This window comes from Nestor notabilis, unplaced genomic scaffold, assembly GCF_000696875.1.
Source record: "Nestor notabilis isolate BGI_N333 unplaced genomic scaffold, ASM69687v1 scaffold13291, whole genome shotgun sequence".
NCBI classification, from domain to species: Eukaryota; Metazoa; Chordata; class Aves; order Psittaciformes; family Psittacidae; genus Nestor; species Nestor notabilis.
In genome coordinates this window covers 13,934-29,802 of record NW_009913414.1, presented here as the reverse complement: position 1 = coordinate 29,802, position 15,869 = coordinate 13,934, and the positions used below count along the sequence as shown (strand labels likewise).

At 40.4% G+C, this 15,869-nt stretch overlaps 1 protein-coding gene across 1 annotated transcript in view; it reads right to left on the bottom strand.

Annotated features, from left to right (window-relative positions):
- The window catches only part of ARNT2 (aryl-hydrocarbon receptor nuclear translocator 2), a 72,813-nt gene extending 57,606 nt beyond the window's left edge, over positions 1-15,207 (bottom strand). Inside the window, exons 1-4 of the mRNA XM_010023194.1 lie at positions 15,097-15,207; positions 8,801-8,848; positions 2,444-2,657; positions 27-240 (exon numbers count right to left, since the gene is read on the bottom strand). Coding sequence (XP_010021496.1) covers positions 27-240; positions 2,444-2,657; positions 8,801-8,848; positions 15,097-15,206 — 586 coding nt within the window. The 5' untranslated portion in view covers position 15,207. The remainder of the gene's footprint in view (positions 1-26; positions 241-2,443; positions 2,658-8,800; positions 8,849-15,096) is intronic.
- Between the last annotated feature and the right edge of the window lie 662 nt (positions 15,208-15,869).

Below are 15,869 nucleotides of genomic sequence, written 5' to 3'. Positions count from 1 at the left end.
AGAACCGTACATCAGACATATCTAACCTGTCATAGAGTTTTCAGATGTACATAGTTGCTCTCGCAGCTTTTCCACGTCGTCTGGATGAACCTGTTCATACAAAGTGCTGCCAAACCATTCAGACTGTGGCTGGTTCAGCACAGGAGTCACAGAATCTGATACATAGATCACTCTTCCCGTCTCAGCTGCAACTACAAACAGGAACCCATCTGCAGCCTCCAGGATAAGATGTTTCAGTTCCTTCCAAAGAAAGGATTTGATTAGAATGCCAGCAAGACAAGGGAATTAAATAACACATCTGTCACTGCCAAAGAATACTGTTTTCTTATGATTGTAGTAGCTGATCATAACCTAGGCAGAAATTATCACTGTAGTATTAATAGAACACCACAACCAAACTTGCAGCAAGCCATGAATTGCTGATCTTAATAACAAACAACACTTTGTTTTTCTTTATTGCCTTTCATCTGGTGATCTCAAAGCACTTCAAGAAAATTAAGTAAATAAAACTCACTACATACTGTGTGATAGGCATCTAACATTAAAAAATAAAAAGCTATTTCAGTGTACAAACAGAGGAAATGAACAGCTATAACTCATATGGCAAACTCATCCTTTAATTAAACGTCCTGAATAAATTAATTGGAAAGAAACCAACAAGTCATTCTGGTTTGTGTCGTGTCATCCGTTTCCCCCCCTCCGGATGAGCTCTGTTTGTAAATTAAACAGTCCCTGGACAAAAGGCAGAAAGTGTAATGGGACAGGAAACCTCAGCCTCCCCTCCCATTAGTGGGCCCAAGCCACTACACAAGAAGGTTTTATCACTTCTTGCTTTTTTATTCCAGCCTGTGAATATGCAACCTCAGAGATCCAAAGGTTCTGGTACACCCTGTCTTGGGCTTTTTCCTTACGTGGTCCCTGGTTCATCATCCTGGGTACTTCTGTCCTGAGACAGATATCTGACAGACCCACACATCCACCTGAGATGCAGCGACCAGTGCCCTGACCCCACCTGAGGGCTGGAAGAGAGACCATAGTCCTTTAAAGCAAGGGACTTCTGTCCCTCACTTTCAGACACTGGATTTAGGCACTCAATACCTTGAACTGCACATGCAAACAGTTGTTTGTGTGCATCACACAGAAACACCACCTTTGCTTTACAGAGCTTGAAAGCTTCTCAGGGGAAAGGATGCTAAGTATCACTCCAATTCCTGGGAAACAATCTTGAACAGCCTTTGCTTGGTGGCTCCAGTGACCTCCAGAGCTTGTTAAGATACTGTATCGGGAACTCAGAAAGCTTTGGACAAGCTGAGTCCCATTCCAGGATAGAATGGGACCAGGACAGAATGTTCAGCACGTCATCTGCCATACAAGTGGCAGATATTAGCTGATAAAGAGAGGATCAAAATCTGGTAAATTCTACTAAAGGAATTGGTAACTCATCTCAAGAAACACTTAACAGACTGTCAACTTCTGCTGCTTTACTCCAAAGAAAGCACATAAATTCTGAAGCACTGACTAAATAAAAACCTCACTGCATAGCTGGCTGCACTATACAGAGGATAATGAGACCTGTTTTGCATACATTATTAACAAAGATGAAGATAAACTCTGTCATTCTGCAAGGTTCAAAATCACCAAAGAGTTGCAATGAGAAGTGACTAGGGTGCCCGACCAAGAACCAGCTGAATGGCACCGTCCTTCCAGCAACACACTGCAAGAAAGCCAGGGTAAGGAAAGATGTGATCACTGAGAGGTCAGCAGCAGCTGCTGTTTCTCTAATAGAAGGAAGTATTGCCTCTAGCCATAAATTACATGTGTAAGTGCTTAAATGGTTTCAGACCACGAAAACGCACAATTACACCCACAGGACTTCAAAAACAATGAAAGTGGTAGGAATTGTCAGTGTGCTCAGTTAAACAGTTTTACTTTGAGCACTGGGTGCATCTTCCTTCTTCCATCCAAAATATAACCTCAGCCAGTACAGATGGGATTCATCTCTGCCCAGTTCAGCTGCTGGGAATTCAGGCGTTAAGGCTAAACACTGTTTTTAACCTCCCTCTAAACCCAGGAGGGAAAGGCAGGTCTTTGCAGATTAATTTCTAACCTATTTTAGAGGATCTTTGTTAGAATGGGAAGAACCCAGGTCTGGGGGTGAAAATTTCATTCCGGTGATGAGAACCATCAAATTACTTGCTTTTCAGATGGGCAGACCACCATAAAAACACCCATTTTGCTACATCAGAGAGGAAGATTTGTCATATAGTTAAGGTCAAGTCCAAACAGTCACAAAAATTTGTCAGTATTTACACCTTGGATATGTAGCTTGTACCAGTTACTATACAACAGCGAAGGATCAAGCTGAGACTCTACTCGTCTCAACATCTCCTCATGTCTTTTTAGTCCACAAACCAGAGAAAAGAGATACTTGTGAAAAATCTACCTGTTCTGTAAGAAATGAAGGCTTGTAAGCTCCATCAGTAGATTTGTTCCCAGTGCCCCTCATTGATTTCATGTGTGAAACAGCCATCCGAAGAATCGTCAATTTGTCAGGCTTACGAGCCAACGCGCTACAAGTGGGGACCATATCAGACAGTTCGGTGATGTACTGTGTCATCTTGTTTCTTCTGCGTCTCTCAATTTCACTATGATTCTCCCTGAACATTTAAAGAAACACCAAACCAACAGAAAAGCAGACATGATAAGAATTTCAATTGGAGGTAACAAATCCTAATGCTTCACATTTGTTTTGCTGTTTTCACCCCTGGAGAGCAAAGTGGTTTTCAAAGCTAAGCGCTATTATCCCTCAGTTTCTAGACAGAAAATCCAGGCCACAGAAGGATAAATATGATTTGCCCATGGCTCTGAAAAGAACCCGTATTTCTAGCTATTGGCTTGTGGCCTTAATCTCTTAGCCAGTTTAATCTCCTTTGGTTTAAGGAAAAAAAAATGAAATAGAAAGATGTGAGGAACTGACAACTGCCAACTCCAGCCAAACTCCCAAATTTGCTGGGATGCATCTCACAGCTTCCAGTCCTTACTCAAGGTGTTGGATCTGCTTACAAAAGGTCGAGTTTTGAGGAAACCTCTCCTAACAGCTGGATTGGGTCAGATCTTACAAAAAACCCCACTCAGTGACAACACAGACCTCCAGTCCTGTGTGGAACATCCTGCATCCCTGTAGGGAGACATGACATGCCTACAGGATCAGACTGCAGGACTGGGACCATATATGGTAAAACAGTACATACAAAAAGAATCCCAGTAAATAAATGAGTATGAAAGACAGCAAATAAACATCTGGCTTGTCAGACATCAGAATTTATGTTCGAGAACACTCTAGCACAGCAGGAAAATAACAATGACAGTACTTGGTGCTGCCCCACTTTGGGCTGAGCTCCAATGTTCTCATCCTTTATAGCAAACATATGACTGACGTGGTGAGTTAAATTTGAGAGTTCTCAAAATGGACAGTTACAAAAATCTTTCAGAACTGAAGATCTGGGAGTTCAGTTTTCCCCTACCGTAAATCACCATTGCTTGATCGCTATTAAGGAACTACACCAACATATATATATATATCTGAAATGGTCCAAAATTACCTAGAATACTTCAGTGTCTACCACTTATTTTTTTTCCATACTGTACCTGTCTGGTGGCAGCTAAATACAAGTACATGACAGGTACATGATGCTTCAGATGTCAAAGCAGCATCTTCAATGAGCTCTGCATGGCATTTTCTTGTGGGATTGCTGGCTGATCCAACAAGATGTGAAAGGTGATCACTTGGAGAAGTCCACCAGCATTCACCAGTATGATAACACAACATAAAAAGAAACTGCAACATTCTTTGGAGGTGACTGTTATGAAGACTGATAATGAAAGCAGAAGGTAGGCTTGGAACACTTTTTGGCTACTTTTAATAATGGAGCCTTTCCTTAAAGTGAAGGGAGGAATCCAAGTCATAGTATGCTGCTTCTTAAAATACAGGAATGTATGGGCTTGTCCTGCTCTAAAATGTGTATCCTCATGTTATATGCATGAGGCATTGTCTCCTGAAATGCCACTTGTAAGCCTACAAGCAAAGTTGTTTGTTATTCCTACTGATGCCTATGGTTACTATCTGATTCAGGAAATCCAGCTATGGGTCCCTGCAATGATAGCCCGTGGCTGTTCAGTAAATTACAGCCAGTCCCTTGGTGAAGGTCACTATCTACTTACGTATTACACTGTTATAGTGAACCTTCCCATTTCAAATGGCTGATAAACAGCCTTTGTGTAGGTTTGCACAAACGTAGGAGAGAACAGTACCTATGGGAGTCAGACTGTATACACACACAAGCAGAACAGCTTGTGTGTCAGTGCACATGGATGTAACAGCATACATCTACAGGTCAGCATATACATGCAGACAAATATGGACAAGTGGAAGAAAAATGCATTTTTACATGATGAAAGCTTGCTCTAAGTTCAGCATTTTCACAGAAATGGTGACCAAGAAAAGAGAGACAAAGAACATACATGTTCAACATATATTTTACATTTATAAGTACATATTACATTGTCTGACACTGAAGTATTTTAATACCCGTGAACACTGAAAACAACCATTATAAAGAATAAACAAGGAGGTTATAAAACTTCCTGAGAAGAAGAGAGAACATCTAACAATCCATTTCATTTATGTTCATAAAAGCTGAAAAGTAACAGTATCTTCATCACCTGGCCATGTTTAAGCAAACAAAACCTTGAAATTTTACCGAAACTGCTTCAAATTTAAACCCTTAAAAGAAAAAAAAGGGGCTGTGCTCCTCTTCCAAAAGTGTCTGCCATGGGAACCCTGGCATTCACAAACATGTCTACAGACTGATGTCCTAATTCTGTCATTACTAACTTTGCTTTTATATGGAGATTTTAGAGGAATGCTTAATTTCAGGAGACTGTGGGAGCTGATCCAAACCCACTTGGGTCCAAGGTTAGTATTTTGGATTTCAAACATGTTTGGATCAGCCAACCCTTCTGACTTCTGATCAGTCAGGATGGGATCATATAAAATAAAAATGGGGGCAAACCATATTTCATTTTCTCTTTTCCTACCTGGCCATCCTTTCTCTGTCAGTAATACTTTGATCATCATCCCACCTAGAAACAAAATATCCAGCTCTCTAAGCTAATGCACACCTACTGAGATTCTCTGGACACGACCATCCCCCTCTTTTCTCTCAGCAGAAGAGCTCTACAGAACACGCCTACCTTGCGAACTTTTCCTTATCACCAGAGATTTGATCACCATCATACCTAGAAACAAAAGACAGTAAGTAAATCCACAAGGGTTATGCACTGCATGATAGTCAACACACAGCAGAAAGCAAAGAGGTTCACAACTGCAAACTACTACAAATAACAGCAAGAAAAATGAGGGCATGAGAATGATAAAGCAAGGAAAACGTAGTCTGATGAAATTTCCAAGCCATGCTGATTCAAAAGCTTCATTTGTATGTTAAAAAAAGTTGGAGACACATTTCACTGGATTTATGCAAACACTTTGACATACACTCGTTGCTTGGGAAACTTAACAACCAGCACCATTACAGAGAACACCACTGAGCTTTTATTGACAGCAGCCCATGAAATATTCATTGCCGTTTGGAAGTGAAAGAGCTGTATCTTTCCAGATTGCAACCACAACTCACTCCATTCAGCAGAGGGCACTGATGGTCTACAGATAACATGGGGAGGGCAGAGACACACGCTTAAGTGCAATGCATTATATAAGGATGCCTTCAGAAAACAGCTCTAGCAGGTACAGACACTGTACTGTCTGTTGGGAAGACTGGCAAAAGTCAGTCAGGCAGATGAGACTGCTGGGTAAATAGAAGTGAAATTAAAACTGGCTTAAATCCCAGAAGTAAACAGGTACCTCATTCCTACCCAAAGCGACTGCAATTAGATGTCTGAACAGGTATGTGTGGTGTATCAGCAGCAACTTTATGGAGGAAATCCAGATCAATTGGACTTCTGCCCAGTGGTATTAAAGCTTCACTGTTTCTGAAGCGTTGTCCCAGAGACTGGCAGCAATGTGACATTTCACTAAGGAATGACATGCTGCTCCTCCTTTCCTAAAAACAGACTCATCATTTGAAATCAGATTTTGCTAGCATAGTTACAAAAACTGCATTTGTTCGAAAAAGATCTTTCTTTTGGAGAAACCAAATTGTTTCCTCCAAATGAGAGTATGTAGGGTTGTGAAAATACAAAAATAAGGTTAATGGCTTCCTTAGAAGTGAAGAGTATTTTTGCTCAAGAATAGTCCAGTGAGATTCTGTATTACAATTATGCCTTTCCAAAATGATGCAATTTATTACAACAGGCAGCCTATGAAGGTCCCATGCATTAGCTAACAAAGTTAAACAGCATAAAATAATTCAGCATTTTTCCTCTCTACAAAACTAATAATGAACCTTTTCTTTTTCTCAAATGAATTAAAACTAATTTTAAGTACCCTAGCTGTGCAAGTTCCTCTATAAGGTTTCATATTTTCCTTCCTTACTATGACTCATTCAAACACTGAAGACAAAGCTTAAGCGAGCCTTGAGCTGTATTTCTATGTTGTGTTTAACACCAGCACCCTCAACACATTCAAGTGTAAACACCACTTTACTCCACTTGACCGTGCCCAGGGAAGAGACTGACCCAAAGAATTTGGAACAAAAAGACATATTCAGTGAGGAATGGCCACATGCCACTAGGTGAGAAGTGCATGCATACGCTTCCATGTGACAATGAGATGCCATGCAGAGATACCTGAGCTGGCCTGGAAGTCCCTGAGAAGCAAGGTGTGTTAACTCACGTGGAGTACTGTACTAACACCACTATCTCGCACCAGCTTGGGGCTTGTTTACTCATCCTCATCTGGCTGGCTGGGCTGAAAATGTTACTGCCTCCAACTATTGGTTTCTCTCTTCCAGTCTCCCAGCTGACCTCACCGTGTGCATGTTTCTTGAGGCACTTCAGTCAAAGCCAGCTGGGCTAGCTTAAACATTTAAACAGCACTTCTTTGCTATCCAAATCATTTTGACCAACACAAACTAGGAACATGGCCCTGAGCATCCCTGTACCGTTTTTCTGTACTCTGTAACAGCAGAGCAATCTGGCAGGTTAACAGCATTTTAAGATTTAAATGTCAGATTTGCATCCAACATCTAAAGTCAGCTGAGTCTAAGCACAGCACAGCACACCAATAAAACTAATGGAACTACTGGCTCTCCCCACTACTAAACTTTGAAAAGTTAAGGCAAGGATGGAGAGAGACCAACGCACATGCATCAGTGTGCCTAGAAACCCTGACACTTATGCAGGCACATTCATCACAAATCTTAGAATCCCAGAATCATTTAGGTTGGAAAATATCTTTAAGATCATTGAGTCCAACTGTTAATCCAGCACTGCTAAGTCCACCACTAAACCGTGTCGCTCAGTGCCACATCTACATGTCTTTAAAGTATCTCCAGGGATGGCGACTCCACGACTTCCCTGGGCAGCCTGTTCCAATGCCTGATGACTCTTTTGGTGAAGAAATTTTTCCTAATATCCAATCTAAACCTCTCCTGGTGTAACTTGAGGCCATTTCCTCTTGTCCTATTGCTTTTTACCTGGGAGAAGAGACTGACCCCCACCTCGCTACAACCTCCTTTCAGGTAGTTGTAGAGAGCAATATGGTCCCTCCTGAGCCTTCTCTTCTCCAGACTAAACACCCCCAGGTCCCTCAGCTGTTCCTCATCTCACTTGAGCTCCAGCTCTACTGCCGTTCTCTACACCCGCTCCAGCACCTTGATGTCTCTCTTGTTCTGAGGGGCCCAGAACCGAACACAGTATTCAAGGTGCAGCCTAGCAAATATTAGGACTAGCCCTCAGATCACCAGTTCTAACACCAGGAACTGGAATATCCTTTCTGTAAATGACATCAGCTAAACAGGAGTGCTGCTGGTCTTGTCCAGTAGGTTACAATATGGTGTTATGACACATCTTCAGCATACTTATCTTTTAGACTGCCCAGGAAGATCTTGTTAAAACCCTATGGAGACAGCTGTGTTTCAACACGACTGCTGCTATAATGCTGCAGTTACAGTGTGGATAACCAGCAGTTACCTGTAGGCCTCAAAGAATCTACCCCTCACTGCAGCTGCTTGGTTTCCAATGAATAAATAATGCAAACATTGTGACCAGAAAAAAAAAGTGAAAAAATGGCAATGATGCTTTAATGTTTGTTTTTATTTCTAGCTTAGGATAGTCCATGTTAATTAACATTTATTTTGGCAATTTTTACTATTCAGGTACTCCTAATAGTACATAATGAGCTTTAATCTTAAAAAGAGACAATCCACACCTCTAGGACCTGTCATATGGTCTTAACAAGCAGTTAACATCTGAAAGAAATTAAAAATAAAATTCATTTTCAGTGCCAGAAAGACAACTTCAGCAATGTCAAATAACCAGAGTTCATGTACAACAGTTGAAATAATAACCTAAAAGTCACAAGTTTTCTCATTTGACATAGCTGCAGAGTGAAATTATGACATACGCTGTCAGCTATGTAAACCAATAACTACATTAGGCAGATTTCTGCCAGGATGCCCAATTTGCAAAAGAAGCTTATAAAAACAGTAACTAGAATTTAGGTCAAGTTGTTGGCAAGTTCTTCAGCCACATTCATATTTACTTTAAAACATCAGTAGCAAGACAGCTGTCTTTCTCCACCGAAAAAAGTCACTGATTTGGCCCACTCTTTGTAAATGCTTACCTTGAAAATTTGCTGGGCCCCTCCCCGTCTTCATCATCGAAGTCCATCCTGTAAAAGTAACATTTCCAAATCAGTAATCATAATGTTGGTAATGGTGACATGAACCATTCAAGCCAGCAGTTCTCAGTCTTGTGTGATTTATATTTTGACTGGAGGCGTTAACAACTGTAGATTCCGGTCTTGCTCATATTCTCCAGAACCCCTAAAAGTAGCTCATCAGCTGCCAGGAATACAAAGAACATAAGCTGTTAAGATTTTTTTTTAGTAAAGTAATAGATTTCTTCTCCACAGAAATCTGCACTGTTGAAATTAACAAATAAAAGGAAGTATTAAACAAATAAAGTTCTTTTAAGATGGTGAGAAGCAGTAATATCTCTTAGGCTTGACAGAAGTTTACAGAAATCAGTGGGGACTCCATGTTTGAGGACTAAAATTAAGGCTAAAGAAAAAGTTCTAAAGCTGTACACACAGTAAATGTCAGGGCACCGGTTTTGCCCCAGCCTAAAGAAACCTAGAGGTAGAGCAGAATAAACTCCCAGCCTCCCTGCTACGAGGATTATCTACATCACTGCTACTGATTGTAACTGTAGTTAGTTCTTTAGAGTTGCCCTAAATTAACCCATCAGTTCACATAAACTATTAGCCAGTCTACAGATGGCAACTACTTTGTGGTATTCCTGTGGCCAATACTAAAATGACCTATGGGTCTACCATGCACCTAACTTACCTGGTTTATGTCCCAGACCTTCTTCTTAAGTCAGCAGAAGAGATGAGCTCTTCCTTGGGGCATATCCCACCCCTCCAGTTAGGCTCCTCCAGGGAGCCACAAAAAGCAGGAACCTCTTTCTTCACTTCTTACACAGAGAGACTAGGAAGATTAACCTCCTAAGTTAGCCACTTAAATTAGTTTTCTACATTAGGCAGTATGATTGCCTCCTTCCTATTGATACCAAGTTCCTAGAAAGTTATGCAATAGTGTAATTTCCAAAATATCTTAATCATTTTTATACCTTTAAAAAGAGGTGAACAAATAAATAATTACAAGAGGGTGACTCAGCCATTAAGGTAGATTAAGAACCAAGCTGATATAAAATTATCAAATACAATTATTGCATTAGTGTATTTTAATAAGAAAATATATTAGTATGATATATAGACCTTGATCAGTCACTTCAATATAATTTGTGTAGGTAAGAAACCACAGTTTTGCTTTGCAAACATTTTGTTATGTTTAACACTTTAAGCTTTCTAACATTTCAGTGTAATAAAACTTCACACAATTACAGATTCCGTGTCTCCAACATTCTTCATATAAACAACAGATAAAAGTCCTACCAAAGGCAAAAACCCTGCAAAGTGACAATATTTACCCCAGTATTAAAAGAACCCCCCCTAGCAATTAAAAATTAAGATTTGTATGTTCAGAGTGTGGGAACAATGACGTAAAAATGCTCTCTCTGAAACTACATCAACATACAGAAGTATGAGTGCCAGTCAGGCAATACTGCCTTGAGTCCTAATTCTGATAACCAAGAGAGACTGGTCTGTAAAGGATGTGTCCAAGTCACAGCAATCTATCTACAATAAGGACAAGGAATAAGCACAAGAATTGGAAACAGTATTAGAAAAGTCACAGTAATATTTTCCAGATGGCAACAGTGATTATTCATTTCTGAAGGAAGCAGAGTGAAAACCATTTTCCCCAAAGAGTTTTGGGAAAAGATGTGTGTTTAATTTGGTCAAGTTTGATGCAATCATCATTTTCACTACAAATTACATTTTTGCTTGCCTAATTATCAGCAAAACGGGTTTCAAAGCCCATGACCTCCCAGGTGCCTTGTGCAGAACACCACCGACCTCCAGCGGCCAGAGCCCTTGATAGAGCCACGGAGCCTGCAGCTAAGCCAGGACCCAGCCGATGGGTAGTGCTGCTACCCATCACCCCAGATCTGGCCTTCAGCACTGGCACCAGCAGCCTTCATTTCCCCAGACCTGCTGCACAGACAGTACTCCCAGCAATTTAACATTTAACACATTATCATCTAGCCAAAGGTCTCCTCTTACCTACCTGCTTCTTCCCCACATACAATGATGTGGCTACAGGTGAGATTCCAGAACAAACTTCCGAGTTCTTTCAATTGCAATGTTTCTACCTACACCAAGAATCTGAAAGTCAGCTTTACAGGAGAGCTGTCTGTTTAAAAGCTGAGGGCACACTCAGACCAGCACTGGGCTGGCTCCACCTGAAACTGCTCACAAAAGCATCACATCAGGCCTATCCTTCACTGGTTTCAGTGGCAACAGAGAGAAACCTCCAGTTTCAAGATTGAGGGAAAAGAGCTGCAGGAAATATATATACCTATTGGGAAGCCTTTTCTTTGGGGATTTAATAAGGCTCTGCTTTAATGTGGGATGGATTAATTATGTAATTCTTTTCCTTCCCCTCAATACACTGAGATCCTGTGCCTCAATAGATTTTCCTAACTTCCAGCCAAATACTCCAGCTGAGTGCCAAGAGATGGATTTTCCCCCCAGAATCAAATATCAGCTCTACTGCATTTAGTCTGGTTTATTATTACTGGAATATAATGCAGAGAATTACAGAGAAGCTAGTGATGGCTTAAGGCTTGATGCTGATACCTGTGCTGTATGCCTACTTCCAAACAAGTAAGTGGGACTAACATACCTGATTATCTAGATGGCTGGATATCAGCTTCTCATCTTATAAGACCTTGATGGGTTAATATCCATAGGTGATACCTAGCACATTTATAGTTGGTTCATCACAGTAGAATCTGAGTGCCTAGGGTGCAACACCAGACTGTAACAGACTAAACCTTTAAATAATGCCCTTGTTTTGTTGAAGTACTCTAAAAGCTTGACTTTGTTTCAAATGACGATTATTAAAAAGGAGAAATTTCACATCAAGTTAATTAAAATGTCAATACTTGCAAAAATGAAACAGCAAATGCATCTCTGTCCCTCCATTACTAACAAACACATTTCCTGATTTCACATTTCACTGTACAAGATGAAAAAAAACCTGTTTAAAACCTGTAGAAAAAAAGCTCAGGTATAAAGTTGTTGATTCCAACTTCCTGCCTGAACCGCCGCTGTCTGTTTTACAGCAAGATAGAGTGAAAGGCAGGGAATCAGTTGTAATCTTTAGCAGAAAACACAAAAATAATATTCCAACAAACTCCTTATACCCTGACAAGTAAGATCTTCTATTTAGATAGAATATTTTGCTCATTAGCAAAACAGCAGAAGCAGCCTCCAAGAAGTCAAATGACATAATTTCAGAAGTTTCAGAGAGTATCTTTTATCTTCATTTCAAATTCCCATTAAAGAGAGACTTTAAAAGAGCTGCACTATGCTCTTTTGTTTTGAAGAGACAGCATAGATTTTGTTTTCCTCTTTCATGCTGTTCATGTCAATCATGAAAAGACCTAATGTACGAAGTACTTATTAAAATACATTTTCCTCAAAAGATGTGTGGGTACCATAAATACCATGACAAAAATGTTTTCAAAAAAAATATTTATTTTTAAGTAGCAACATTTTCATACAAAGAAAAATCCCCCCTCCAACAAGGTGGTCCTGCATAGGTTAAAAAATTGAGATGAGGGAGGGTTTGAACACTGCAATGAAATTATTATGTAAAATTCCCAAGAAATGTCAAAAGATGGCTTGCCATGATTATAGAGCGTAGGAAGGGGGCAGGCAGGAATGATAGGGAGCAGATGCAGCTGAGAGGCAGATGGGGATCCATACTACAGCCTTTTGTTCAGTACAATATTGGGGGGATACAGCTGGGGAGGGAGGCTGGGAGCTGAGGTTTCTTCCTCCCCATATCTCACAGATCTCTTACAGAGAACAGACAAGACTATACACTGAACCGAAACAAAACCGATGCAAATGTAAACCAACCAGTCAAAAAAACCAATGAAACACCAACCCTCCCTCCCCAGGTACAGATTACCTAGAAAGGTGAAAAGCCCCGTATCTTCTAATGCAGCAAATCCCAAAGAAAACCCACGTTAAATAAAGAACTGATGTTATGTTAATCTAAGGTAGCCATTGACCACTGCAGTGCATCCCCTTATGCTGTCACCTTTTCCTATGAAGTACCTGGTATAACTTATAGAAAGGAAAAATATTTTTCCAAGCTGTCAGTGAATGCCTACATGGCAGAAACACCTTCTGGATAGCCAATGAGTTTAAACTGATCTACATTCAAGTCCATACAGCAATTATTCTGCCAGCTTGCCTCAGCAATTATGAGAAAAGAAACAATTTTCAGAGATAAACGAAGCTGGAAAAGATGACTGTGTTCACCAGCTACATTCCTTTATGTTTGACACAAAGCATTCATTTCTAAAATGCCCAAGGATTTAGGTGTACAAAGATGTATCACCAGGACAGTAATGAAAGGGCCAAGTGTTAGTTGCAACTTTGTTCAAAGAGAAGGTAGGAGGAATTAAACACAGCAGGCATTCTTTCCCTCAAGGTCTGAATACACACACACTGAACAAAAAAAGAGCTAAAAATGCACCCTCAGCTCAGGCTTGGAGAAGGGCTATTAGTTCAGAGCTATGGTGCACAGATAAAATACCAATGTCTGGGTCCAACAGCAAATCTGCACTAACTTACTCACTTAATTTGCATGTTAAATACATTTAAAATAATTTGATTTTATGTTCCTCCCACCCTCCCCCCACTCCACTTTCTCCCAAATAAGATGATGATACTTAAAATGCAACAGTTAAAGCATAGCTTTCAATTAATACCAAATCAGTATTTAATATAATCAGAAGATTTCACAGTCAGCAGCATGAACCCTTGGTAACAGTAATTTGCAAACTGGTATTGGCAGTTGACATGGTTTATGATCAAAAAAGAAATCAACTATCCTGCAACTCAGAAGTACAAAAGCTTATATATGTTATGTAGCAACGAAAGGAAGCTAATGCTTTGTTTTCTCTTTTGAGTGGAAGTTTGAAATGGCTATTTCATTGAACAGTTTCAAAATAAAAATGCGATGCCTGTCAAAGATAGACTTTAGGAATTTCTCAGAACAATTCCATACAGTTGGCTCAGCATATGAAGCACACTCAGTGGGGGTAAATCTCCAAATTGCCCTGCCCAAAGGAACCCCCCTCAGAACAACCATCCTGAGTATTCCCATCATATCAACTTAGCTCCACATTCAAGGCAAGGTCCACCTTCTCCCTTGTTAATCTATTCCAGCACTGTCACTTCAGCAGGCTCCTAAAACTGACAACATGCCCTGGTGAACAATCCCTAGATTAGCTCTCACAAGGAATATCTTCTGAGGCGTCCATCAGTAAAGATTTTACTCACACCATCATAGCTGTTAAGCCTTGCCACTGTCTTATTTAGGGCTAAACATAAGACTAATCGATCTCTTGCAGGCACTCTCAGATTAGATCTCACTGAGAAAGCATCTTCTAAAGACCATTATTTGTTATCAACCTTTGATAAAAACAGAGGGGGTGCTAATGCTAAAGAGTAGTTTTCTGCCCTTTAGTAGTAGTTTTCTGCAGCTCTTGCTACGCTTTTCTTCTAACACAAAGGATTAGTATGAGTTGCCACAGAGCAACCTGATGTGGAAGAACTATCTATTCCACACCAACACCTGAAGTTGGATAAGATAAATTTTGTTCTTTAGCAGAGCCCTCAAGCTAGTGCAAGGGCTGAACTTGATTCAGGCCCTTTCTCCCAGAAGCAGACTATGCTGCATTTCCACTGAGACCTTGAATATCATAGACCACAATCTCTGAAGAGTGACTGCTTGTGCTATTTCTGTACCTGAGACTATAAAGAAAACACTTTTAACAGAAGGCCTCCATCTGACAGATTCCAAGTCCAAACTTCAGATGAAGCTGGGTAAGTCTGCATGTGCAAGTAAAAACACATCTTGCTACCTTTACTCACATGATAAATCCTTTTGAGATTAAACAGATGTAGGCAATGTGCAATTCATTACACATACAACAGCCACGGGATCCAAACTCAGCTCCTGGATGCTTTGCCAAACCTTAAAGTCTTTTGAAGCATGCAAAACAACAAACTATACACTTATCAGCAAGTCTGATCTTGCAGGAAGAACAGATACATTGAAGAGAAAAGCAAAACACCAGTGACTAATGCCATAATGTAGTTCACATATATAGAAATTACATAATAAGCATTCACATACAAGTACACTCTCAGTTTTTCAGTACCAGTCATTTTCAACTTCAGACCTAAAAAGAAAACACCCAAAGGCTTACCCAGAGCGGCGCTTTCCTCCTCTGGAAGGCATGGATCCTGCCATTCTCACTTGTCCACTTGACATTGGTGCCACCGGCAAGGCCACTGAGCCAGGAATATCTGATGCCATTTCTGTAATGCAGAATTGGGAAAAAGGAGGGAAAAAAATCCTTTAGTCCATTACCTGAAAGGAGAAACCTGTGATGACAACACTGGAGAAAGGCCCTTTCGAAAACATGCCAAGAAAGCCTTGCTTTTTATTTCTAAGGAAAGTCAAAGATCAGCAAATTCAGAGCTCTCTTAAAAGAAGCCCAGTTCTGTCAACAGCCATTACGAGTGCCTTGGGAGACAGAGAGAATAGCAGGTAGGTACCTCTGTGTTTAAATTTACCTCATGGTTCTAGTTTTACTTCTCAGAGGGGCTGTCAGATGAAGGCCAACAACCCTTTACAACAGTTAAACTGCTCTGTAGAGAAATGCAGAGCTGAATCCCCAAGACGAAGGAAGCTGTGGATCATGGTACCAGGACACCAAGAAAAATAAAGCTTAAAAAACTTCTCCGTTCACCAGTGAGGTCAAGAGTTTACAGCACAGATGAATTATAAGGCAACACTGGGTTTTATTACTTATATTGTGGTGGCATTCAGAGGCTCAGAACTTTGCAGACCTCCAAGTCTTCCTGCCTTTCTGTGTGGTGTCTTGCAGAGCAGATTTGAACCCAAAATCCAAGCTGACATTCATCCCTCTGCCAGTGCTCTGCACATAGCCACAGGTTAAACCTTAAAACTTTGATG